Source organism: Cydia strobilella, chromosome 7 (assembly GCF_947568885.1).
Source record: "Cydia strobilella chromosome 7, ilCydStro3.1, whole genome shotgun sequence".
In the NCBI taxonomy this organism is placed as follows: domain Eukaryota; kingdom Metazoa; phylum Arthropoda; class Insecta; order Lepidoptera; family Tortricidae; genus Cydia; species Cydia strobilella.
In genome coordinates this window covers 5423852-5451505 of record NC_086047.1, presented here as the reverse complement: position 1 = coordinate 5451505, position 27654 = coordinate 5423852, and the positions used below count along the sequence as shown (strand labels likewise).

Sequence of the window (27654 nt, the reverse complement as noted above, 5' to 3'; positions counted from 1 at the left end):
TGAATTTATGTTGCCTTATTTAAAAAAAATAGTTAAGTTACGAGCCTTGAGATCACATTAAGCATACGTACCTTTTCTATTTGAGAACAAAATTGCTTACGAAATGAAAAACTCATTACAAGTATTACAACATAGGTACCTATAAGAATGTGATACGTATTTCATATTTGAAACTAAAATAGGAAATAACACTAACTTTTGTTTTCATAATTATTGAGATCACTTATGAAGACCATAACAAGAGTAACTAGGAACAAGGATAGTCATTCGTCTTTGGCAACTGGTGGTGTAACAGGATTATTCATTACTCTCCAGCAACTGTTTTGTTGGCAACTGAGTTTGGTTACCACCAAACTCAACTTTGCCATCGCGGCCAGAGGGGAACGTTTAGAATATATGTATAATTTTCGAAAACCTGATTTGTATTTTCTGAAAATATGAAAAGTAATATCAAAAAGAAAGCAATTTAAAAATTGACTATAGTATTTCTAAGTCATTTCAGGATAAACTAAATAAACGCCAAACATTTTAAATTTGATGTTAAGATAAACACCAATAGTTTAGGTTTGACAGTTAGGTAAATTTATCTACCGATGTTAGTTTGCACATAAGCGTATAATTATGACATGTCTCAAACGACATTTAAACCTATTATTAGGGCAGGTAAAAAAACTAACCAACAGTGAAAGGTTAAATTGTCATAAGGCAAAATTATCCAAGTGAAGATTAAACTGCACAGGCAAATAAGTAAAAATCTCTAAGGTTCATTATGTGAAATAACTTCTTTTTTTAAAGTTGTCAAAAACCATGTCGTTTAGTAATTTAAATGCGGCCGTGATTCTCTAAATCACCGACTGGATAAGCGACACTAAAGTTCTCAGATGGGTACGAAACTATAACGAAACCTAGTCCATTCGATGCAGAAAAATCTGGCGATTCCAACGATGTATATAACTCAATATCTCTAAAACTATCGCTTATCCCATTTCTCCTTTTCAGCGTCGAAATCGAACCAAACAATGACCGACCGTTTCTTTCTTTATACGCGATTAGCATAAAGTTATTGTCCCGAATACGCAATGAAAGCGTCCTTAGGTTTTTACCTACAAGTTATATTTGTTCTACACTCAGAAACTCTGAATGTGTTTGTGCACTTACACCTTTTATTTTTAGGTGCCCTTTTTCATATTTTAGTAACACGAATTCCAGTCCCGTTGAGTGTTTTCTAATGTCTACAGAACGTTTTATCGGACGAAAGATCTAAAATTAAATATGTAGCAATTTTCGTTACAAAATCCCATTTTCCAGAAAATGCAGGACCAACACAGATCACACAATCTTTTACCAATATTGAGTTCTAGGAATTGAATATCGGTGCCATGAAAGAATACGTAATCTGCTGTATCGTTAACGAGAAGTTTCGTTTTTAAAAGCTAAGCATAGCTACGTCGTTAATAAAACTACCGCTTTTAAAGCTGGAAGGTATTAATATTTTTGAGAACTTTGTTTAAATATATAGATCACCTACTAAATATTAGCATCAGCTGTTAGTTCTTCCGGGTAAGAAAATGTTTATAAAGTCTTAAATGTATATTTTATGAAAATTGGGTACCTATATTAATAGATTGTACAAGGGACGTATGTTAGATGTTATCAATACATTATATACTTACAACTTGCTGATTCGCTTAACCATAACTCACGTTCTCTTCAATTACAATTATAACTTTCCGCCGAAGGGCAGAAACAATAATTTAATAAGAAAGTTTTCAAGTTATTAACCCACAGCTTTATTTCCAAGTACCTATCCTAATTCCTATCCTTCGTTAGATAAGATTGTTGTTAAGGTAAAGATAGGTCATAACACCACTACCAAAAACATTTTCTTGTAAAATGTTGCCAAGACGAAACCATAAAGCTCGCACTCCTAAAAGGTTATCAGATCTCTTGTAGAGCCAAGCTTCTAACTCTACAAGCTTAATTTCACAAACTCTACACCTTAGTCAAATTATTATAAATATAATAATAATATGTTATGAGTAAGCTATTGATATGCTGTGCCCTTACAGGGTCCATGTGAAACATTGTATAATATTATAATTTACATCTATACTGTACCATGGTTGCACTAATGAATTATGAATTATGCGGCTTGGCCGTTTCGCTACCGTCACATGGACGTAAGGTGAAAAATTTATTCACTATTCATTATTTTTTATAATACATAGTTCATGAGTGCCAAGCCACATAATTTGACTAAGGTGTATAGTTTGTGACGTTAGGGCTTGTAGAGTTAGAAGCTTGGCTATACAAGAGATCTGATAACTTTTTGAGAGTGCGAGCCTTATGGTTTCATCTTGGCAACATTTTACATGAAAATGTTTAAATCTACTACATTCCAGTTTTGCCTGGGTGCAACCCGCGTATCGTTTGTTAATTATAATTTCAACAGTAACTTAGGTACCTTATACCGGTTAAGTACGGCGACCTGCCACGGCCACTTGCCAGGCGGCGCCGGCCTGCCGCCGATGATCCGCAGCATGCCGCGGATCCGCGCTCGCGCAGTGGCGCGTTGCCCTATTCTACCACATTCGTGCTTCACGCTGGGTGTAACCCGCGTGTCTTCAGGATGGATCGCTAGCGCTGGTGGCGGCATTGTTTCTACTACGTGCGAGTGCTTGTTGGGTGCGGTTTTTTCTGGAACAATACATTAATAATATTTTGTTGTTAGGTTTGTTTATCATGATATACATGACATTCTTATTTCTAATATTATTTTGTTTTAGTAGTAGTTGAACTTGTTCACGGAAAAAAGAAATTTCACTTTTACTTTCAGCTTAAACTATTTATTGAATACCTACACATATATAACTTTATTACCATTCAAGTTTATTCCAAAAGGTTCAAAACTCAGTCTGGAATATCTTATTTTCAAGCACCATTAAAATATGTCAAAACCGGTCAAATAACGTTTGAAGCTTCGACGAAGCTTTTACTTATTCCGATTATGTGTATGTTTTAATACAGATAAGTAGGTATATTATATGACAATGGAAATGATTATTTTTATCCGTGAACAGTCTTCATAATTAGCAATATTAATCGATCAAGCACTAACTCAAGTTATAAACTAGGTTAGGTAAAGTTAGAGTACCTATGTGCAAGTTCACCTGGGTCCTTGCGGCGCATGCGGCCGCGGATCCAGCGGTGGCAGAAGCTTCCCTCGAGGTAGCAAAGAGCGCTCTGGTGGATCACCTTCCGCCCACATAAGGCTGGCCGGCGGCAGTACCTGCACCAAATGGTATATGTTGTTTAGGCCATTTATCAATATGTATCATTGTTATTTAATCATTTCCTAATTGTAATTTTTATCATCCGATATGTTATAAATGTTTATATTTTAAATTGTATTTTTTCATGCTTGCTTGCCGCTTACTTTGTATTGCATGCCTATCATACGGTAGAACATAAGGACTATTTTTCATTTTAAGACCTTCGGTTGTATCAAACACTATGTTTTTTTAATAAATATATTTCAATTTTAAACGTATAGATTCCAGGAATCGCAAACCACGGCTCTTGGACCAACAATTACGGCTCTTCATGACACCCAAACAAGTAAGACTTCGAGGACTTTGAACATTAGAAGTAACTTTTTGTTACTTTATGACATTAATTTAAAAAATTAAAACTGATGATTTCTACTGTGGTTGACTCTTGTTCAAAAGTTTGCCGGCCCTTGGCATTTATCATTGGTAAAATAAAAAAGTATTACTGGTCACAAGAGATTTATTTCAATACACAAAAAAATCCTTTTAACTATGTATACGAGCCAATTTTATGCTTATTAAAATGTAAAATTATGTAAAATATTACATTACAAATTGTCCAGTCCGTATGCACATTCACCCTCATAGTAGTCATCGTCAAGAAAGTAAAACAAGTGTTATACACCGGCTAAACTAAATATACCATTATATTTAACAAACTAAAAGAAGGTAGAAATACAGAGAAAAGAAAAAGAGTACGTTAAAAATGAACTAAAAAGTACTGACATGAAAAAAGTTGCAAGAAAAAAACATGATACAAATAATCAAGCTCGAGGCTTTATAGTGGCCTGCCGTTTCACCTTTCCTGCTCGTTGACTCGCAGTTTGACCTGGGGCACCTAATTATGTAATTTTTTGGCAAATCACCCGTAAAATAAATATTCCTAAAAAAATATGGGTACTTAAGTCCTACTGAAACTGTATGAAGAACTAAAGTACTACTGAAACCAATTAAGGAATTTAAATCAAACACTTTATATAAAAAATCAACACGGTAACCCTAACAGCTTAAGTTATGCTAAATGTAGACTTAATCATGTAAAAAACCCTCAATATATGATATTTGATACTATATAGTCTTAATTAAATAGATACGTACATAGTTTATAACACATTTAATGCCTAAGTGCTCGTAAAGTAAACCCACCTAGAGATTATTTCACAAACGATCGTCGACTGTTTAATATTACTCACGAATATCAGAAATTATCTCTCTCACTAACAGGAAACCTTATTCCCGACTACGTATTTGACGTATCGAATTATATCAAAAATGTTTCGGCTGCGTACGATCGGCTTCCGTAAACCACAGACAAATTTGTGTGCAAACGCGACGCGTGTATGATGCATTGAATTTATGCATCAGTGTTGATTGCGGTGAGGTTCCTGATCTAATGAAACATAGTAAAGTCACTCCTTTATTTAAATCAGGTAGCACATCCCACCCCACTAACTTTAGACCGATATCAGTGTTACCGACATTCAGTAAAAATTTTGAAAAATTAGTTTTGTCTGTTATTGAAACATTTTAACATCAATAATTTAATGCATAACAAACAATTTGGTTTTACACGGGGTCGCTCAACAACAGACGCTGGTGTTGAGCTAATTAAGCAAATCTTCGATGCCTGGGAGGAGTCTTTATCTAAGGCCTTCGATTGCGTCTGTCATGAAACATTGATCAGGAAACTGCACGTTTATGGAGTAAGAGGATCGGTACTGAATTTAATTAAGTCCTACTTACACGGTAGAATACAAAGGGTCGATGTGAATGGACAGCGATCACCGGGGTCGTTGGTCTCTATGGGTGTACCACAGGGATCAATATTGGGGCCGTTCCTGTTCCTTATCTACATTTATGACCTGCCATACCTTGTAAAGACCCACCATGATACAGTATTGTTTGCAGACGATACCTCACTTATTTTCAAAGTCAAATGTCAGCAACAAGCTTACAATGATGTAAACGATGCTATTTCAGAAGTAGTAAATTGGTTCAAAAAGAAGCGTCGGTCGACCGATGCTACGGCATAAGGACTGCGCCAAGCGAGACATGCACGCCTTCAACATCCCAGTTCATCAATGGGAGAAGCTTGCCGAGGACAGAGATAAGTGGCGCAAACTGGTGTCCGACGGTAGTAAAATCCACAATGACGCTTGGTTTAAGACACTCGCAAGTAAGCGTCATCAGCGCGACAACTGTTCGCCACGGGCACACTACACCTGCCTGTCTTGCGGTCGTGGTTGCCGCTCCCGTATTGGCTTATACAGCCATGTGAAACGTTGTCACCCTACCTGACACTGTTTGTATAGTCTGCAATAGACTGAAAGGCCTATGATAATGAAATTGGTTCAATGTTAATAATTTATTGTTAAATGAGAAAAAGACTAAATGTATTAAGTTTGTCACTAGTAGTAACGTAAGGCATATGCAAACAAGTGTCATTGTGAAGGACGAGGAATTGGAATACAATTAAAAAATCATTCATGGGTAATTGTGTAAGATTTTATAATAAACTTCCAAATAGTAAATTTAAAAATTATGTAAAACGTAAGCTTATCTCCGTATATATATTATATCTAAAGCCTATTATAGCACACAAGACTACATGAATGATGAAACACCGTGGGATTGTGATTGAAAATAGTTAATTATTTATTATTATGTTAATAATGATGAAATTGATAATTCAATGAATACCTACCTATATTATGTAATCCGTATTCTTTGACATTTAGATTTTTATTCTAGAAAGTTTCTAGACAAGTATTTTTTTATACAATTTTGGTGTTTGACGAAAAAGAAATTCTTATTATTAAGTTTGACATATATTATCTATAATAATTCAATGTTTTAAGAACAATAATAACTGCATCAATAAATTGTTCTGATATGTAGACTAAGGTAATATTTGTAAAACTTGACAATTTAAAAGTGCTTGTTGCTAGGCCTATTTGAATCAAGAATATTTTTTGACTATGACTTTGACTATGTTTTATTGGTATTGGATTTTCGTTTCTAAATGTTGCCCAGGTTTCAGTATTGGTGATCCATTCTTATCAAAGTATTAAGCGCGGTTCGAGTCGATTTACGCAATTTATTCCACCCACTATGTATTCATAAATACTATTGCTATTGCTAGTGCTAGTGTAGCTACTTTTAGTGAATTTATGAGATACGACGAACAATTCCATCACAATCATGTAAAGAGTTGTACTTACTTCAATAACGGATTTAAGTTGTAATGATACCTGTATAAGTACTGATTTTGGCTTCCAAACTAAAAATAAATGCTTCAAACCCTGGCTTGATTTTCTTAGAACTTAATAACCAAACTTTAATTACTAAACTGATCTATTTTATTGAAGTTTAATAAATTAATTTATTCGTAATTCGTTATCGCTAATACAAAAGTTAAAAATATAAGTAATGTATTTTCATTTTTTATTAAACTTAATCGGTTGACCTCAAAACTCATTTATTTATATTCCATTCCTTGCTTCCCGTCTTGCTCTCATTCATCTTCTACTTCTTTTTAGAGTTCCCTACCTCAAAAGGAAAAAAACCGGCCAAGTGCGAGTCGGACTCGGCCAAGGGTTCCGTACCATTACACAAAAAACGGCATAAAATCACGTTTGTTGTATGGGAGCCCACTTAAATATGTTTATGAGATTAAATGTTTTTTTTTAATAAATATTTGAGTTGATTGAATGAAAGGTAAATTGGGGTTTACGATTTATGACATATAAAAAAAAACTACTTACTAGATCTCGTTCAAACCAATTTTCGGTGGAAGTTTGCATGGTAATGTACATCATATATTTTTTTTAGTTTTATCATTCTCTTATTTTAGAAGTTACAGGGGGGGGACACACATTTTACCACTTTGGTGTCGCGCAAACTATTTAGTTTAGAAAAAAAATTAAAACCTCAATATCAATATCATTTTTGAATATCAAGAATCAAGTTTCAGTTCTAAGTATGGGGTCCCCAAAAATTTTTTTTTTCTTTTTTGTGTGAAAATCTTAATGCGGTTCAACAGTATAGTTCTTATAGTTTCGAAAAAAGTGGCTGTGACATACGGACGGACAGACAGACAGACAGACATGACGAATCCATAAGGGTTCCGTTTTTTGCCATTTGGCTACGGAACCCTAAAAACGGAACCCTTATAGGATCACTTTGTTTTCCGTCCGTCTGTCCATCTGTCCGTCCCTCCGTCTGTCTCGGGAACGCGTTGTAGAGTTGAAATTTAAGTTTAAACCATATACTCAGGTCTACGGTCTCTTGAAGCTGTGAAAAAATCAAACTTCTAAGTTAACGTGAAAAAGGGACGGCCGTTTATGCCGCAAAAAACGTACATTTCGACACTCAAGGGAATCAAAATATATAGAGTACTTCCCGTTCACCTAAAACTATGAAATTTGGCAAGTAATATCGTATTACACTACAAATACAGGGAAAAATCTGAAAACTGTAAATTTGTACAAAAGAAAAAAATAATTTAAAAAAAAGTTAAATTTGTACGGAACCCTCGGTGGGCGTGTCCGACTGGCATCTGGCCGGTTTTTTGCTTTTAATTTAGACATCACTGCGATCTTATACCCCATGAAAAGATTTATCGTCGACGGCTCCGTAAACGATAAGAATTTTAGTACGTTTCGCGTAAATAACAAAAACAGCGGCGTGGAAGCTTATCGCCCGAGATCTCGCTGCCTTAACTGCGTTGCAGAAAAGATAGAAGAGACTTAAAGATATGTTAAAAGCCCTGGTTGGAGCAAATTTGAATTTATGGAATCTGTTTTATAACAAGATAAATAAATAAATATTATAGGGACATTCTTACACAGATTGACTAAGTCCCACGGTAAGCCCAAGGAGGCTTGTGTTATGGGTACTCAGACAACGATATATATGATATATAAATATTTTGAATACATAGAAAACACCCATGACTCAGGAACAAATATCTGTGCTCATCACACAAATAAATGCCCTTACCGGGATTCGAACCCAGGACCATCGGCTTCACAGGCAGGGTCACTACCCACTAGGCCAGACCGGTCGTCAAAGACAGATATGTATGGCCACGTCGGTTTGTGGTATCGGGCGAAAATGCTATCGTGTTGCCATTTTAATAGACTTGCTAGTTCGGAACTTAAGCACCCGGCAAGCTCGGCCGAATTTCACCTTCTCATACAAACGGAGTTTCGTTCTCATTTTAAAACTTGAGCCTTGAACACCGTAGAAAGGTAGCTTGTTTATCGGTGTTCTACAGGATACATTTCGGGGAGTGTGCGATGGGATTACATAATTTAATCCCCCCATCTCCGTTCTGCCACCGTGGGACTAGACGCGGACTTGTGTTTCACCCTTACGTCGTTACTCTGCCACCGATTCGTACTAAACGCTATGCATCCAGCTTTATCATGCGAACGGCTAAGGAGTGGAATTTACTTCCTGCAAATATATTCCCAGTCCACTATAACTTGGATCTTTTTAAATCAAGAGTTAATAGACATCTTTTAGGTAAGCATGATCTATCCTAGACTGCATCGGCACTTACCATCAGGTGAGATTGCGGTCAAATGCTTGCCTTTTTGTAATAAAAAAAAAAACTATGTGTTGGAATGTAATGAAACTTTGCACATACAATGACATTAGGTATATTTAGTTCTGTAATTAGTTTATATAGCTCTAGTGTCCGTGTCTGTCCGTCCGAGGCTTTGCTCCGTGATGCCGCCGTTAGTATCAGAAAGCTGCAATTTGGCACGGATATATAATTCAATCATGCCGACAAAGTGGTAAAATAAAACGAAGAAAACATTAAGGTAACCTCCCCGACACGGCACGTAAAGTGGGATGAAACGTGAACATTTTCGGAAATAATCGCTCTGAAACAAAAAACCGGCCAATTGCGAGTCGGACTTGCCCACGGAGGGTTCCGTACAAAATTTAACTTTTCTTCTTTTAGTTTTTTACAAAAATATAGTTTTCCGATTTTTCCCTGTACTTGTAGTGTAATAGGATATTACTTTTTTTTTACTATCTGGCTTTTACTCCCTGCAATTTTGCACAGGGTGAATTTGCCAATGTCGGTTTTTGACTTTCACACGTAAGGAGAATGTTCGGTATTCTTGGGAAATTGGATATTAGGTACTTATCAAATTTCATAGTTCTAAGTCAAGGGAAAGTACCCTTTAAATTTTGATTCCCTCGAGAGTGTCGAAATATACGTTTTTCGCGGTATAAACGGCCGTAACTTTTTTTTACGTTAACTTAGAAGTTTGATTTTTTCACAGCTTCATGCGGCTACATGCGGCATGGTTTTAATTTCAACTCGATACCTTCACGCGTTCCCGAGATAAAGGGTTATAACAGACAGACTGACGGACAGACGGACAACAAAGTGATCCTATAAGGGTTCCGTTTTTTCCTTTTGAGGTACGGATCCCTAAAAATTCAATTCATATCAAAAATGAAATGAAAATGAACGGAGAAATAGAATGGAGTGAAGATGTGAATAATATTGTTAATGTTATTCTTTCTGATAGTTTCTAGTCCGATTTAAATTCTGCAATATTCTCTTTGCATTTAGCAATCTCCAGAAATCACGTGATTAGTAAATAGAGTACCGTATATTCTGGATTTTATCTGCATTTGCTGCGCTTAGAATTTTCAGTGTTCAAGATTCAAGATTCAAGCATTTATTCATAAAACATAGTGTTTTACATGTCAAGTTTACAAAATTGGGTAGGTACATAATAGGTACACACATTGTTATGATTAATACTGTTGTACAAGGTTTAGGTTTTCAATTTAGTTACTACACGCTTCGACAAATTCGTCAATGGTATAGCAAGCGAGGTTTATTAGTAGCGTTTTTAGGCGTTTTGCAAAAGCGATATCACTTCGTACTAGTTTTAACTCCATAGGTAGTGAGTTATATAATGTTCATAGTAAATTGTGCACCCACGTATGCCAGTGCCGTGAAGCCACGTAGTACGTATATCAAGTAACTACTAACGTCGTACGTCGCTTTTTAGCGATAAGACCGGCTGTTGTTTACCTCTGCTTTTGTTTCTTTTTTCTTTTGTATTTTGTTCTTTTATTATATTTACTGTATGTGCAAAGAGTACTTTTATTGTATTGTAACGATAGTGTTACAGATTTTCGGATGTAGTTTTGAAACTAATGGTCTAACAGGCGTATTCCAATTTTAGTTATTCGATCAGTGATCAGATCCTCACACTAAAAGCTAGTTCCGCAAAATTTATACAATTTATATACTTAGCAAAGAAACTTTCTAGTACCTAAGTGTGCCTACCTATATCCTTATTACAAGTCTGACCACCGACGAACAACTGCAGGGCGGGGCGCGTCAATTGATTAGTAAAAGTAATTTGGCAGGTTTATATTTGAATATTACTAACACATTTAGCCATCCAAATCCATAATCGTTGAATATGGATTTGAATTATCTACTTTAGCAAATAGATATCGTTGCTTATATAAACACTAGTTTCTCACTCGTACCTATGTAAAAGAATGTAAGTTTTCGGGACTGGAAAATACAAAAAACAACATTCAACGGATGTCTGCGGCTTGGTATTTGAAGTTACAAAACGAAATATAGTCTGTCTAACGGCGCGATTCGGGAAATGAATTAGAGATTCACTAAATATGAAATAGTAAAGATATATGTGACGTCCCACGGGTAAAGGTACCTTATGGCGGTCGGCGCTTACGCTATTATTAACGCCGCTCCAAATAATATTGGATAGCGCTTACGTCGCATAGCGCCGCAATAATTTGCGACGCTATGCGACGTAAGCGCCAGCCGCCATAAGGTACCTTTTCTGTGAAATGTCACATATCTTTACTATTTCATATCTAGTGAATCTCTAATTCATTTCCCGAATCGCGCCGTAAGTATGACTGCGCCAACGTAAACTTCACAAAAGAGTCATATTCGTATATAGTCATACCAGGCTAGCTCTGCATGGCATTTGGAATGACAAAGAGTTTCAATGTCATCATTAATAAGTATCAAATTTCTATAAAAATATGACGTTTATACGTAATGATGGTGATGTTCTGTTCAAGTCGGTGCAAAGTTTGCTTAGGCGGACTATACTTATATGTATATACATATTTATTTCTCTCGTCTGGTAAAATGTAATGGATACCTTTTTCTGACGGTAGTACATCGGCGGGAGCAGGAACTCCATGAAGTCCACGCCGAGAAACCTCGGAATCTCTTCTGGACGTCCTCGTTCAGATCTAACTGGCGGTTTTGGATCTGTTAATAAAAAATAAACCTTTTAAACTGTTAAATTAAGTACTTATATAAGACAATTTCTACGAAAGGATGTATAAATTTTCATTTTATGTCGAAATGTGTCACTTCGACATTTCTTATTAATGACGAAAATTTTAAATTAATCTCTCTTCTATTTGTTAATTTTTACACGTACAGTAGGCTAGAGCACTTTTCATCCATACAGGAAGAAAAAAAAGGCGTCAAAAAGTTCATATACTGATTTATTATTTGTATTAACTTTATTATTGTTTAAACATTAAATTAGTAAATTAGGTACCGTATTCATTGTATAAGATTATACAAAACGCAGACATAGGTACTACGAAAATTTTGTCACTTTGTCTTTGTTATACCCTGGCTTGGCTTACACTGAATAAATACAGACTCTTCACAAACTTGAAGATTCTGGTACTTTTGCAAAAACTTGTAAGCAGTATAATATTATTCATTATAAAGTAAATTATTATCCAATCTTCTGTTAGCTTAGAAAAGTATAATTCTCGGTGCAATTATTTTGACTTATGAGTGGCATTGTTTCGTGATTTTATTCTTTATTCAGAACATTCGTTTAGAATAAAAGTTTATAACAGGTGTTATTATCGACAAACATTCAGAATTCATCGGCTTTATTTAAAAAAACAAACATTCGCTCGAGTTTTATTCATCTATTCACAGTTTGTACGTTTTGTTCTCGATCTGTTGCTTTGTTTCTGATATTTAAACTACATCTGTTACTATGGGATAATTCGTATGATTCAAACGACGTATTGGTTTATGTTTATGTGTATAAATAGTGTTCGATGTAGTTGGTGGTTTTCATGAAACAGAAAACTTTATAGGTAGAATATAACCTGCGAAGAGGTAAATGTACTTTTTTTTGTTAGGAGGGATAAATGCATTCCGCATACCACCCGGGTGCGGGGGGTGTCCCGAGTCCCGAGTGGTTATGTGGGACTCCCGTCTAGGCTAATGAAGCCCACGGTGTACCCACTAAAAAAAACCCCCATGTGCCGCCTCGGCGCTCTATTGGTGGGGTTACGGGAACGCTGACGTACTCATCCGCGAAAGAGGTAAATGTACTAAGCCCTTTAACGGGAAGTCATGTCATACATAACTCGCACGCACTCTAATAGCGTTGTTCATAATCGTTTGTAAAATCTAACAACTGTTGATAATCTTCTATCCCTATCCATCATTTTGACATTTCTGTTTGTTAGATAGAGTCAAAATTTCACAGTGTTTTGTAAGTTTACTTAGTTTTATGAATAAGGGGGTAGGTATCCATATAGTAGCTGGTATCGAATGCTTACTGATTGTATATGCAGCGACGCAGGTGGCACGAGGCTTCTCGGTAACTCGCAGCTGTAAACAAAGTTACTGTCAACACACAATGTTTGTAAACAAACGGTGCAGTCACAGAGATTGCTACGGAATAATACATCGTGTTTTTTAGGGTTCCGTAGTCAACTAGGAATTCTTATAGTTTCGCCATGTCCGTCTGTCAGTCTGTCCGCGGCTTGTCTCTGTGATCGTTAGTGCTAGAAAGCTGCAATTTGGCATGGATACATAAATCATGCATGGCGAGTGGCGACAAACGGTGCGTAAAATAAAAGTCTTATCTCCTCAGTAAAAAGACGTATAAAGCGCTGCGAAGGTACTCCCTTATGTTTGTTATGTACATGATACTTATTAATATGGTTGTTTCTATGTATGTAGTTAAGTATTTATATATGACTATATATTATATACATCGTCGTCTAGTACCCACAACAAGCCTTTTTGAGCACTGTGGGACATGGTCGATCTGTGTAAAATTGTCCTATAATTTACATACATATATTATATTTAAATTAGGATCGTAAGTCGAGATGTTCCAACTGGAACCCCACCTTGCCACTTGGACCTGCAGCGCGTCGCCGCAGCGCCTCCGCCGCAGGCAGTGCCGCCGCCGCGAGCGCCGCCCGTCCCGACACCCACTCCACGCGCTCCACGCCATCCAGGGACCTAATTCAGAATACAAAAATGTACTGATAAAAGCTCCACTCCGTCACATTTTTGGGGACAAAAAACAAGACAATGAAAATAAATTTTGACCCATGTAACGGGCTTACTTATTTAACGAGTTAAATATCACGAAAATGTTACTACATATTAATAACGGGTCACTCTCGAATTTTAAGTCGAAAACGCTCGACATGTTTCACTCCGTACCGAGGAGCGCCGGTTCGTCACCGTCGACGCAAGCTCCTGATGATGCTCCTCGGTACGGAGTGAAACATGTCGAGCGTTTTCGCTTAAAATACGTGAGTGACCCGTTATTAATATGTTTAATATGTCTGTGTCTCACGGAACTTTTGTGAATAAAATGTTACTACAGTATGGGGTTCTGTAAAAAATGAGTGTACAGGTTTTAAAAAGTCGGCAACGTGCCTGTAACGCCCATCCATAGGCTACAGCTTAGTGACCGCTTACCATCAGGCTTGCTTGTTTGACATCGAGGTATTTCTTTAAACGTGGTTATCGCACTTGTTGACCGGATGCCTTTACCACAATGCTCCCAAACGGGAATACGGAAACAGCGCGGACACTACATCAGTGTGATGAGTGAAGACCGCCTAGCGCTCGCTTGAATTTGAAGCAGACTAGGAGCTTACAGATAATTGACTGCTATAATAACATAAACACAGTATTGGAAGAGATTCATTGAAGGAATTCACCTGCCTAGTTTTGTAAGTTGTGTTTTATATTTATTTTGGACAATATATAGTACTAATAAAATTATATACTCAATATTTATCACGTTATGTTTTTCTGATGATACTTTAAGATGATTAAAGTTCCTGAGGATATACTGTGCTGAGAACGAGACACCTGCATCAATCTGTTTTTTAATTATTCTGTGTACTAATCACTGTGAATCCCCGTATAGGAATTATTAAGGTTTGATAACGCGCATGTGATACCTCTCGGGTAGCAAAGCAGGCCATATAACTACAACTACCGGTTTGGCAAAATATCAGTGTATGAGTATTATATTACATGTTTATAATAGTTAAAGTATACAAAGATATTGTCACTAATATAGGTTAAGAGTTATAATAATAAGTTACTAATATATTATGTTTTTTTTTATTAGTGTAAATATTTAATCAATTAATGTCAGTATAACAAAAAAACCAATTCAATAACAACTTAAGCCTAGTCAAAAAGATATGGAAATTGAATTTCTGAAATAAATAATTATTTTATTTTATTTTAATTTATAACACTCACATGTATGTAGGTATGTCTTTCACATCCACCACAATTTTGATATCATTTTAATTCGCCCAATTCATATTTCTGAATAAAGCCAATGTGCGCTCCATATTTAACACCTGGAATAAGTGCTGACTTACTTATTCAACCTACAGTGCGCGCTCTCGACTTAAGTTGAAATTATTTTTTCGCTGACGTTTTCGAAAGAAGTGATCTTTTGATAAGGCGCTAGTGCAGCCGAAATTCAGATTCATGTCGCCTTGAGTATCCACAATAAGTTTATTTTATTACCTATTGTTTTAATTGTTATTCCTATTTGGTATCTTTTTATATTGCCGTAACTATAAAAACGAATATCATAATTTCACAATGTATTTTGTGTTCCTTACCAGTCTGGTTCCCGTTGTCACTCCCTTTTTTATGTCTTAAATTAACCTTCCCCCTTCTTTCTTCAACATAATTGTGAACACTCATGTCTGACGGTTTTACTCCAGCCTGAAAAGGAATTGACAAATCTCTCGCTATTAAACGACATTTCAACAATAAGCCATTGTGATTTACGACAGCAATTTGTTGCCATTTAGGGCAACTAGGTTACTCTTTTCAACTTCTATTTTCCATACAATAGGTGCGCCAGTTGATCAGGCGGGACATATTTCAATTTGGCAAAGCGCCAGACGATTTTTATGGAAGGTTGCGTTGTCAGTTGCATTGGCTTTGCATGATCGGGCAGCTGTGACGTTACGTGATGTATTGAGTGTATCGAGGGGTACTCACATAATACGTTGCTGCAATTTCCGTGAATATTAAAAGAGATAATAGTGTGCATGTCCGCTTCATATTCTTCGGCACAATGTCAATCTCCAGCTGAATTCGGCATCTATAAAAGAGATAAAATTTTCAGGGTACCTAATCATTTTCCGTCGCATTGCATTTTATAAGCATTTAGGTATGTCACTTATATTTCATGTTCTTAAATAGTTATCTACACGATTACATAAAGTTTGCGCGATAGAAAATAGTAACGGCTTTTATTTATTTTCTATTTACCAGTTACCTGTCATATTTTTGTTATATCATAACCCTCCTTTTTGCGTTGCCGTAGTTGGTTTAAAAACGTGTCAATTGAACATCTTTTGAAATAATCGCTTTTTTTTAATCTAACGTTACCAAGTTAAAAACATATAGGTAGGATAACACATTACAAGGTGAATTTACTCTATATGTCTCAACAGAAAGCTGTTTTTGTTTTCAATCGATACCTCCGCTCTAATGAGAATGAAATGAAAGAAAATATTTGATTAATTAGACCCACTATCACTAGCCTCTAATAATAAATAGTAAAGAAAAGAAAAACGCCAACGGCGTATAAGGGAACCGGAAGAAATGATGGTAAATATTCTGGTAATTGAGAAAGTCAACTATACAAATCCCTGGTGATTCCGGCTCGCTTCCACATGATCCCACAGAATAAACATTGCAAGGGATAATGAAAAGGCAAAATATAACTAAACTAATTTAGGAGTCTTTTGGGAAGAGTTCCAAGATAAAAGTTTTTCAAATTTGTATTGAAATAACTTTCAGCCAAACTAATTGCCAGAATTGCCAGCAATTCATCTACATTAATTAATGAGGACAATTTCAAAAACAAATTAGAAACTCCAAGTAACAGGTTTTCGGCATATCGGCAATTGTGGTCCTTAAATAAGAAACAATTATTTTTTCAATCCATCAATCAATTAATTCATCTTTATTGCATATAGCAAGATCCATATTACATTAAAATCACGAGCACAATTAAAATAACAATAAATAGGTAGGTACATTAGTACATATGTTTTTGTACTCCTAATTATTCTTGAATATAAATTAGTTTTTAGGAGTAATAGTGGAACGTAAAACTTTACAAATATAATAAACGTAAAAAGAACTCTCCCGAGTCCTTAAAAAAACTGTTTCAGCTCTCACTAGCTTCTTATAAGCCGAGTAAGAATTTAATTCAGAGAAACATTTTTCAAGTTAAGTCACTTATTAATGTAGTATGCGAATGATAGTACGCAAAAAAAATACGAGGCGTAATAAACTGAAACTATAGAGCTCTATGTAAAGGTTTTGGTTCTTTGTTTTTATCGTTAAAACTTTTCTTTGTTGAGATTTTGTTCAATGTCCCGCGGGTAAGTAAGTGCTGAAAAATTAATAACAATAATTTACTAAACGCTGGGCCGTCACGCGTCATCTCCACTTTTAAAAAACGTAAGTAAATTAATATTGATTCACATTTAAGTTTTTTAGTTGCATTTAAATTATTTATGTATCCTTATTAATATTGCTATTTATTACTTTTTTTTTCGATATACTTAATTGTATGTGGTGGCTTGTGAGCTATATATATATACATAGAGTAACTTATACTAGAGCGGTACTGTCATAGTAAATTTTGTAACCCCAGTAAATTCACTGCCATCTGTCGACACACTTTAAAACTAAAAATGAAGATTTATAAAATACGATAGAATATATTTAAATATAGATGAAAGATTTTTTTTATTTGCATTAATTATTTTTATGATTTTGACCCATGTTCTTTCACTGATATGCGTTAAAATTGTTAAATAACAAACGAAACCGTCAACGCCATCTATACGACTGTAGGCCAAAAACTAGTAGCGCCCTCTGAACGAGAATCAAATTTTCTTGATTTTCGAGGCACGTTTTTTCCTTAGACTGTATCCATCTATTACGGAGTTATATCTATCTTTGATATATATAACCCTTTATTTTAGAGATAGAAAGGACATAACTATTAATACTCGGTAAACCATTTTTTTACTAGAATTGTACAGTCAGCATCAAAAGTGACGGATCAGACTAGTTACGCGTCCAAAGTATCATTATAAAAGAGATCTCATTCTATATGTAGATTGTAGAACAATTGAATTGTTACAGATACTTTTGAACGCTAACTGTAGAGATAAAGTATATCTATCTCTATTTGGAAAAATATTCCAGGGTGGCAGATGCTTGTTCATCAGACGCGTTGTTTCATCCTTTACTATTGATGCTGACTCAACACAGGCCACCGCTGAATCATTCCCTAATTTCAACTTTTCAAGTTTCCATTCTGAAGCTCGAAAAATTCTTACCGAAATTAACTAAAGCAGAATTAATGACGCAATTACCAAATTTTATGGTAATGCCCCATTCTTCATTTTCTCATGGTCGTTACCTTGTAATGGAAGAACAAATTGTTGCCAAGACTGCCTCAGCAACGACACAATTAGTAAGTATACGATAGGTGGGCTGCGCCTACACCATATTAGTAAAGAAGTGTTATGGTAAACTATTTATTTTTATGTTTATATTTCTTTGTTCTTTTATACTTTTGTATGTCATAGTTTATCACGAATAAATGCGATGATTCTGATTCTGATTCTGATTCTGATTATCAACGGTAACTGAGTGCACCTCAAGATAATGGGATCTACGATTACGCATTCGTTGTTTAGGCCTTAACGCTAAAATATTAGTGTACTAGGATGCAGCTCTCGAGAAAAATATCTGTGAATCAGTCAAAAAGCCAGTGCGAAATGTACACTTTTTACCAAACAAAATATCCGCAAATATGGCATACTTGCGTAGTTAGATTCGAGGAATCCCTCTTTGTGATATTCTGTTCAGTTTCGGCAAAAGGGTTCCTGGTAAAAAGGTGGCCTGAATAATATATTGGTTTAATTTATTGCGTTTCGTCTAAAATCTGTATTGGTTTCGGAATTTATCTAACAAGTTAAGTAGCTGGAATTTTTATTTGTTTACGTTTTTAAACTAACAGTTTGAAGCGCTTTTGTTATTTTTGGCAAATAATTTTTATACGCTAAGTTTGTTACCTACCTATAATTTAGCGAGCAACTAACGCCAATTTATATTTTAGACTTTAAATAACCCCATAAAAAGAAGTCTAAAGTCTATGCCAACAAGCCCACAACCACTCATGCTTTAAAAGAGGAAATTCGACGCTGCATCGGAGAAATTCAGCCGCATCTATGCAAAATGGTCATAGAAAATTTTGACAAAAGAATGCGTATGTGCCAGCAAAGCCTAGAAGGACATTTGCCTGACGTATTATTCCACAAATAACCCTATTTTATGTAGTATTTCAAGATTTTATATACAAATATAAAAAAAAAATGTGTTTTTCATCAATTTCTAATCTTGCGTCCTTTTTAGGACACCCTTTATTTTTGCTTTCAACAAGACAGTGCCCCGTCTCACAAAGCTATAAACGTACGTCGAACAAATTTGTCAGATTTTATACCGTGGCAAGAATGCCCTGCATCTTCACCAGACTTGAATCCGTTGGACTTTTATATATGAAGATACATGCTCAGTGGGATTGGGAGCACACAGGGAAGGAATTTAAATTCATTCAAGCATCGGTTGGTCAAGATACGGACGATATACCAGATGAGGTAGTGCGTGCCGCGTGCAACTCGTTCTATGGTAGAATGCGTAAAGTTATACAGGTTAAAGGAGAGCGATTTGAGCTAATGAATTAATTTTGTAAATATAGAGTATGCCTAACATAAAAACAAGTTTAATATTGAAATTTGAAGTTTTAAAACACCGATTTAAACTTTCACGATTTTTACTCATTATTATTCACAACGACGGGACTAAATCGCGTAAAATAAGTTTTAAATTTACCTCCGACATTTCGAGGACGGCGTTGTCGCCGTGGTCTCGGAGAAGACTGGCTAAAGTTGACATCAACATCTTCTAGGCGCGCGAGTTTTTCGAACTACCCGCACTTGGTCTTGTTTATTAACTTGAACGTTTTGCGCACTAGGGATGTCACCGGGTCGACACACAACACACAATATTCGATTTTTCAACTTTCGATATTTGTTTTCGCTTACACTTACTAATGACTGGGTTCCATGTGGATGAGATCTTAAAACCTTCGTCTCGATTGAAATTTCTATGTTTTTTCAAGTTAATAAACAAGACCAAGTGCGGGTAGTTCGAAAAACTCGCGCGCCTAGAAGATGTTGAATGTTGATGTCAACTTTAGCCAGCTTCTCCGAGACCACGGGCACAACGCCGTCCTCGAAACGTCGGACGTAAATTTAAAACTTATTTTACGCGATTAAGTCCCGTCGTTCTGAAAAATAATTTGAAGTTTTTTTTTTTAATTTTATGCCTATTTTAAACTAGGACACTTAATCTGCCCAACCCTGTACATATTTACATTGTAAGTTAAATAAAAGCTTGTAAAAACTGATGCCATTATATACAAAGGTATAATAACTACGTGAAATACGCTTCGACTTGAGAAGCTCTTTCTTTTTTTGTTAGTGGAAATCCGAATTACTTGGAAACTTTGTTAGGTACCTTAACTTGCCTTAACTAAATAAAGGAAAGGAAAACATTAACCGACTGGCCGTTACATTACTTCCGAGATGGAAGTAATTTGGGTTCAAAAAGAATTCCCTTTTCTCAGCGACTAAATCGGCATCTTTGCCGAGCGACGATATTTGAGCACTTGACCTTAACGGCTGGGTAGGTTGATGCTTTGAGTTTATACATATAGGTAAATACGACGACGGGCTCATACAAACCCCCCTTTTATTACGTACCGTTTAACGGTACGACTGTTATCTTTATGCTATCGTTAGGTTGTCAAATTAACCGCGCTAATGAGACATACCTAATAGTAATAAGCGTAGTTTGTTTTCCTCAGAAGGAAGTATCTAGTCTACATCACAGTTGATTTACTCTTTTAGACTTATATTTAACTAGCCTGCGACTTTGTCTGCGTGGAATTAGTAATTTGGGTAATACCTAAATTTTTTAACAAATCTGCTTTTATATTCATTCTTTTTTTTTTTCAACCCCAAATTGGTCCACTATAAATTTCCACCCCATTTTTTACACCCTTAAGGGATGATTTCGGGGATTAAATATATTGTAGGTCCTTCCCCGCAGCTCAAACTATCCCCATACCAAGTTTTATCTAAATCGGTTCAGCGGTTATTGATTCCCCATACAAATTTCCACCCCCCTTTTCAACCCCTTAAGGGATGAGTTCTGGGATAAAAAGTATCCTATGTCCTTCTCCGGGACTCAAACTATCTGTATACCAAATTTCAACTAAATCGGTTCAGCGGTTTAAGCGTGAAGAGGTAACAGACAGACAGACAGACACACTTTCCCATTTATAATATTACTAGCTTTTCCCCGCGAAATCGTCTGCGTGGAGTTAGTAATTTGCGTAGCTTATTTATACCCAATTTACTTTTTCCCCATACAAACGTCTACCCCCCTTTTCACCCCCTTAAAGGATGATTTCTGGGATAAAAACTACCCTATGTCCTTCCCCGGCACTCAAACTATCTATATAAAATTTCAACTAAATCGGTTCAGCGGTTTAAGCGTGAAGAGGTAACAGACAGACAGACAGACACACTTTCCCATTTATAATATTACTAGCTTTTGCCCGCGAAATCGTCTGCGTGGAGTTAGTAATTTGCGTAGCTTATTTATACCCAATTTGCTTTTTCCCCATACAAACGTCTACCCCCCTTTTCACCCCCTTAAAGGATGATTTCTGGGATAAAAACTACCCTATGTCCTTCCCCGGCACTCAAACTATCTATATAAAATTTCAACTAAATCGGTTCAGCGGTTTAAGCGTGAAGAGGTAACAGACAGACAGGCAGACACACTTACGCGTTTATAATTTGACTAGCTTCTGCCCGCGACTTCGTCTGCGTGGAATGATGATGATGACTGATAAAAACTACGCTATGTCCTTTCTCGGGACCCAAGCTATATCCATGCCAAGTTTTGTCTAAATCGGTTAAGCGGTTTAGGCGTGAAGAGGTAGCAGACAGACAGTCATACACACTTTCGCATTTATAATATTAGTATGGATATTAGTATTAGTATAGATAGATTGTTGGAACAATCGACCTTTGTCGAGGCAAATGTAACAAGGGAGCAACTTATATGATGTTCGCCCCTCAAATGAAAGATTCAACCTGGCAGCAACGCAACATTGATTTTGACATTTGTGGTAGCAAAAAATGTAGCAATGCAGTCTGCACTCGGCAGTAATGTGCACCAGACTGCAGCAGTAATGGTGCCGACTATATGACTGCAGTAAACGTTAAAAAGGTAATTTTATCAAGACATGTTTTATGCTAGTTTTGAAGTTTCCTGCAGTAACGCCGTCGACAGCATTACTGCTGCAGTATTGCGGCGCGACATTACTGCAGCAGTAACGCTGGTGCAGTCTGAATCCGAAAGGTATTTTTAGAAGGTACGCTAACTTCCGCGATACTTAGAACTTAGAATAATCATCAAAGCATTAATCAAAGTTGATGTGATTAAAGCTAGTGTTCTTAGCGTTCCTACCTACTACACCCAAATACCCAAACCTTAAAAAAAAAATATTCTTGTTCATCACTAACTGCCAATGTTATCAATCTCCATTTTATTTGTCTTTTCATTCCACATCACAGCATGAAATTACAAATTAACGAACACAAATTGCATGTACAACAACTAAACAATAACATAACTGAGAAGGTCCGTTCATAACCTCGAAGATCCCCTTAAATCCTACGGCCGCCGTGCGAACGATAAACTTTCCAATAATGACGGGTGCGGTGATTCAGCTACCGATAACAGTAAATCACACGCACTTGTCCGGAAACTAGCAATACTCGTCCCTCGCAACGTACTGATTTTACCAATACACTAACATAGGTACCTCAATAGTCGCGATTCAACGCACACGGTCGTAAACACACGCATCACTACCTCCGCATGGTCACCAGTTTTTCCTGATTATATAACACGCGACGGATTTACAACAAGGAGTCATAATCATAAGCTACAATGACGCTAAGATGACATCGCGAGGGCTACCTAGCCCTTGACCTCACGTTACCTACTTTAAGACACAGAAAACTGCCTATAGAAGCATAATGTGACTTTACTCATATTGTACGCGACCACTGGTTACTGGTTACCATGGTTACCAGTACAATTTGACACTAGGTTAACGGTTTAACCGCTGAACCCCGGGTTAGTGGGATGGTCCAAGTGGCGCTGTGTTTATACCTTTCACGTATAAAGCAGGATTATTCTTATTCTAGGCCGATCACCTAACGCGTGTAGCTCATAAGAATCTTAAGTGTATTATCAATATTAGTGTATTATATAGAACACTTCAACTCAGTAAAGCAAAGACCATCTGATTTCTAATTAAAATGTTCGTGGTTACTTACTTGGTATATTTTAATAATGTAAGTCCAAAACCTGATCAACGTAGCGGCGGTATTTGATGGCTCCTCTACACGATGGGCCATCATACTGGCCCACTGACATGGGCCAGCGTGTAGAGAGAGTAGGGGTGTCGAATGGCTTATGGCGCGGCGGGATGGCGATGGGATGGCCGCGGTATCGGTTTTTCGTCCGCACATTATAGGTTAGGTAGTGGCGGGCCAGCGATGTGCATGTGTAGATGCGTATAATATACTGATATTATACGCATCTACGTGGGCTACGTGGCCCATTCCACAGTGCGTGCTCGAACGCGGTTGGGTATGGACGTTCGAGCTCTGTATCAATTTACGATTTTTTTAAATTAAAAATGACGAGTACGTGGCCTCATCATGAAGTTAATTAGAGGAATAGGAAAATTACACATACATTACGCAGACAGTACATTTACAATTTATATAAATAAATATTAGATACATATTTAAATATACATACATACATATACACGGTGTTTCATGACCCACTGAAAACCTAAAAACAGTTTGTTCAGAATCGATAGGAGAATCGAGTGCGCTATATTTTAATGGGGGTAATTTTTTTATTATTTTTACATGCTCAGTCTACAAGTTTGTAATGCAACAATATCAATAACTAGCATTTGACACGTTATTTGTCAATGAGCAGCACCCTTAACTGGCCATTGGTAAACCTTATCTCGTTGCAGTAAGGTATGCAAATGGTCAGTTAACAGTGTTTACGATGGTAACTAGCAATTGTTTGATGTCACTAAAACGACAAAGTATCGTGTGTAGAATTACCAGTCTAATAGAATTGTTAAGAAGACTAAACAACGAATATTTATTTATTTTTTAAAATATTTACCGAATTAAGATGAGTTTAAAATTAAAAAAAATCTGTTGAGGTGTCTTAGGTTTTCAGTGGCTCAAGTAACACCGTGTATACACAATATATACCTAGCGGCACGTTAAGGAAAAATCATTACTTTTCTCAGTAATGACTTTTCAGTAGGATTTTAAAGCTAAAGTTTTTGCACAAATTTAAATTGACTTAGGTACTTAAAAGTTCTATTGCGATGGATAGATAACATCCACCATCTTCTACGCCATTTCTTTTTAATTACTTTATTATTGTGCACATTAAGAAAATGTTGGTACGTGGCGTAACATATTAAATAAATTGCTGCAGCGGCTAAGGCTTCCACGTCCATCTTGGAAAACGAATAGATCACAACTGAATGTCGCCATCGTGCAGTTGTGTTTCAACCATCGCATAGCCATCTCGCTGGCCCAGCGCTGGGCCATCGTGTAGAGGAGCCATGAAAGATAATTAAAAAGAGCTTGTAACATCGAGCGAAAATTACACTCGTCTACAATGTCGGGATAGATATTTATACAGACTTACGCAGCGTCTTGCGTAGGCGAACAACCGCGAACGCAAAGCGAAGCGGTGCGACGCGGATGAAACAATCCTTTGATACTCATAAAAGTGTCCTACGTAATAAGCGATATCGTTGCGAACGCGAAGCGGCGCGATTTGCACGCGAACGTCGGGCGGCGCGGCCCGGGGCGACGCGGCGCGGAATAAACAAACCGTTGTTGTTATATATGGAAGTGTCCTAGGTGAGCTATCTTGACGCGAAGGCGAAGCTGCGCGGCGCGGCACGAAGCGGGCGCGATCAATCCATTTGATTTTCAGACGCTAATAATACGACGCGGCTAGAGGCATGTATAAAAACCGAATTTGATTTGATTAGTCGACTCACATTTGATTGCTTTATAGGTTTTCCTGTAATCTATAGACAAAAAATACAAAATACTCAAATTCGAAGTTGGCATAAAGGACTTAAGCGCCAGTAGCGTCTATGGCACTTACGACTATTGTGTTCGCTGTGATAATGACGACAAAGTATTTTTTTTAATTACATTTTTAACCTAATCGCGAGGTCTATAGCTCACAGAGCCATTAGTTTCATTTTTTGACAGAGCGTTAGCGTAGGTCTCCGTTTCAGATTGTCCGGAAGTTCTCCTCTGCAGGTCGCATTATTTAACCGAGATAGATTTTTTTGTGGAAATTGAGATAAAAGTGCCAGTAGGGCCTGTTAATTATTAAGACCATTGTGAGTTCTCTATCGCAGTAATAACTCGATGAAGTATTTTTTTATTTTTACATTAGATTCTATTGTATTTTGTTTTATTTGTAATTTATTGTATTGCTTTGTCCTGTACTGTTCTATCCTGTACTGTACAGTCATGTACTGTACGCTGTACGGTATTTACTTATTATACTATTTGTTAATTGTATGTTATTTTATGTCATTTTTCTTCTTGTCTGTTACCTTCCGTGATTTTTCTCACCTGATGATCTCATCCGAAGATCAGCGCTGAAAGCCACCAGCAACATGCTGAGATGAGGCCATTTCCTGGCACTTTTATCTTATTTTATGTTTTCTTTTATATTATGTAATGTAATGTCTTATTGTTTGTTTGTGCTTACGAATAAAATTTTATTCTATTTTATTCTATTGCTGTACGGCACTGTTATGTACTGTAATGTAATGTAAGTACTGTATGGTACAGTACTGTACTGTACAGTATGCTTATCGCGAGGTAGACAGCTCACAGCCACTAGTTATTTTATTTTTATTTCTTAAATTTTAGGACAATTGCTACAACACAATACAAAAATCAACTTTATGAAATAGTGTCGATATCTTTCTAGCATCAAACTATAGAACCCTTTTTAACTTTCCTACTACCACGTGTTGAATCTGCGCGCACGTGTATTACAGACGCGCCCACATCGGCCAAGGCCGTCGCATCGCGCCGCTTCGCGTTCGCGAGTTGTTCGCTTACGTAAGACGCTGCAATCAGCGAGAGAGACATATAATAATATCGTATAAATATCTTAATTTAACAATCTGGATACGCCTCTGGAGGCCTACATTCGCTTCATTGTTGCATAAATTACATAAATTAATTGGCAATGAACGCGAGTATTAGCTCGTGCGAAAATGAATTTATGTCACCATAAAATTACGGCCTATATTCAGCTTAGATCATTTCCCGATTGGTCGTAAAAATATTATTATGTTGGGAGATGGCAGATAGATATCTGGATATGTACTAGTGATTATTATCGCAATATGGCTTTTTGATCAATATAAAAAGCAATAATCATTATGAAAACCTTTCGTGGGCATAGGTATGATTAAACGTTATATGATTAAAAAAAAGTGTGTGCGTGTAATCTTTACGCGTGATTGAAGTAAAACTTCTTTGACGATGACGTTTATCGCTATGTTGGCACTTTGACGTGTGTCCTATTGTACATGTGTCACTACTGAGCGTTACTTACGTCAGAAAAAAAATCTGTTACCCTCTAGTCGCGCCTAAATAAGTTTTACTTCAAAAATGTATGTACTACAAGCGCACAGTGGCCAGTCGTCTGTTGGTAGATATGGTAAGCGATCACTACACTACCGCAGCCTTAGGACGCAACTCCAATGGTTAACTCAAAACTCAAGGACGTTGCTGACCGCACAGCGCATGATAGGTAAAGGGACAGCAGGCCACTTATAACATTACAGCCAACTCAGTGCATCCATGGATATCATTAAATGCTCTACTGCAGAAACGTATTATTTTCTGCACACCTTTTACAACAACAATGACCCTCTTTCAGAGCATGAGAAATAAAAACAATTTTGATTAAGTACCTAGTTTGTTATGGTTAAACATGTTATGGTACCATGCGGACCGAATTATAGGTTTTCTATAACAAAACCCATCATCATTGTGGGCTGTACAAAAGAAAGTTAGCTACTGGCGGCATTAAAAGCTTATTTATAGGTATCGGAAAATGGAATTCATATAAAAACTTATTATTTTATTTTTTCTTTATTGGGGAAAAAACAGACATAGGCAGATAATATAAAAAGAAGAGAATGGTTTTTACATTAATAGGTGCAACCTACATCCTGAGACAATTCCCACTAAGATTTATAAATCAAGAGTGTATAAGAGGTACTTATAACATGTGTGGTAGGTATAGTAGATAGGTACTAATTTAATATTGATACACTGACGATAATAGTAGTAATTACAGTGCTGACAAGATTCAAACACATAAAATTTATTATATTCAACACTCATATTATGTTTCACAAAATACAATTTTTCCATGAAACTGGACTTAAAGAAAATACCTACATATGCAATTTATAACGGCCTAATTCGAACTTTAAGAGGAAAGGTGGCGGCCGCTTCTCTATACAAACGTAGTCCCCATTTTCCTCTGGATATTGACATTAAGGCATTAAGTCCGCCATTTGTACCATCATGTATCGTGCAATAAGGATTAAATAAATTAATGAATTATGCAAAATATTATAACATAATTGATGATACGATATGGATTAGATATGTCAGTGTCAAAAGT

At 36.4% G+C, this 27654-nt stretch overlaps 1 protein-coding gene across 1 annotated transcript in view; it reads right to left on the bottom strand.

Moving 5' to 3' along the window:
- The window catches only part of LOC134742793 (vitamin K-dependent protein C), a 56719-nt gene that overhangs the window by 17894 nt on the left and 11171 nt on the right, over positions 1 to 27654 (bottom strand). The window contains exons 2-8 of the mRNA XM_063675977.1: positions 15688 to 15790; positions 15300 to 15405; positions 13542 to 13656; positions 12963 to 13014; positions 11519 to 11631; positions 3171 to 3289; positions 2465 to 2697 (exon numbers count right to left, since the gene is read on the bottom strand). Of these exons, the coding sequence (XP_063532047.1) occupies positions 2465 to 2697; positions 3171 to 3289; positions 11519 to 11631; positions 12963 to 13014; positions 13542 to 13656; positions 15300 to 15405; positions 15688 to 15750 (801 nt within the window). The 5' untranslated portion in view covers positions 15751 to 15790. The remainder of the gene's footprint in view (positions 1 to 2464; positions 2698 to 3170; positions 3290 to 11518; positions 11632 to 12962; positions 13015 to 13541; positions 13657 to 15299; positions 15406 to 15687; positions 15791 to 27654) is intronic.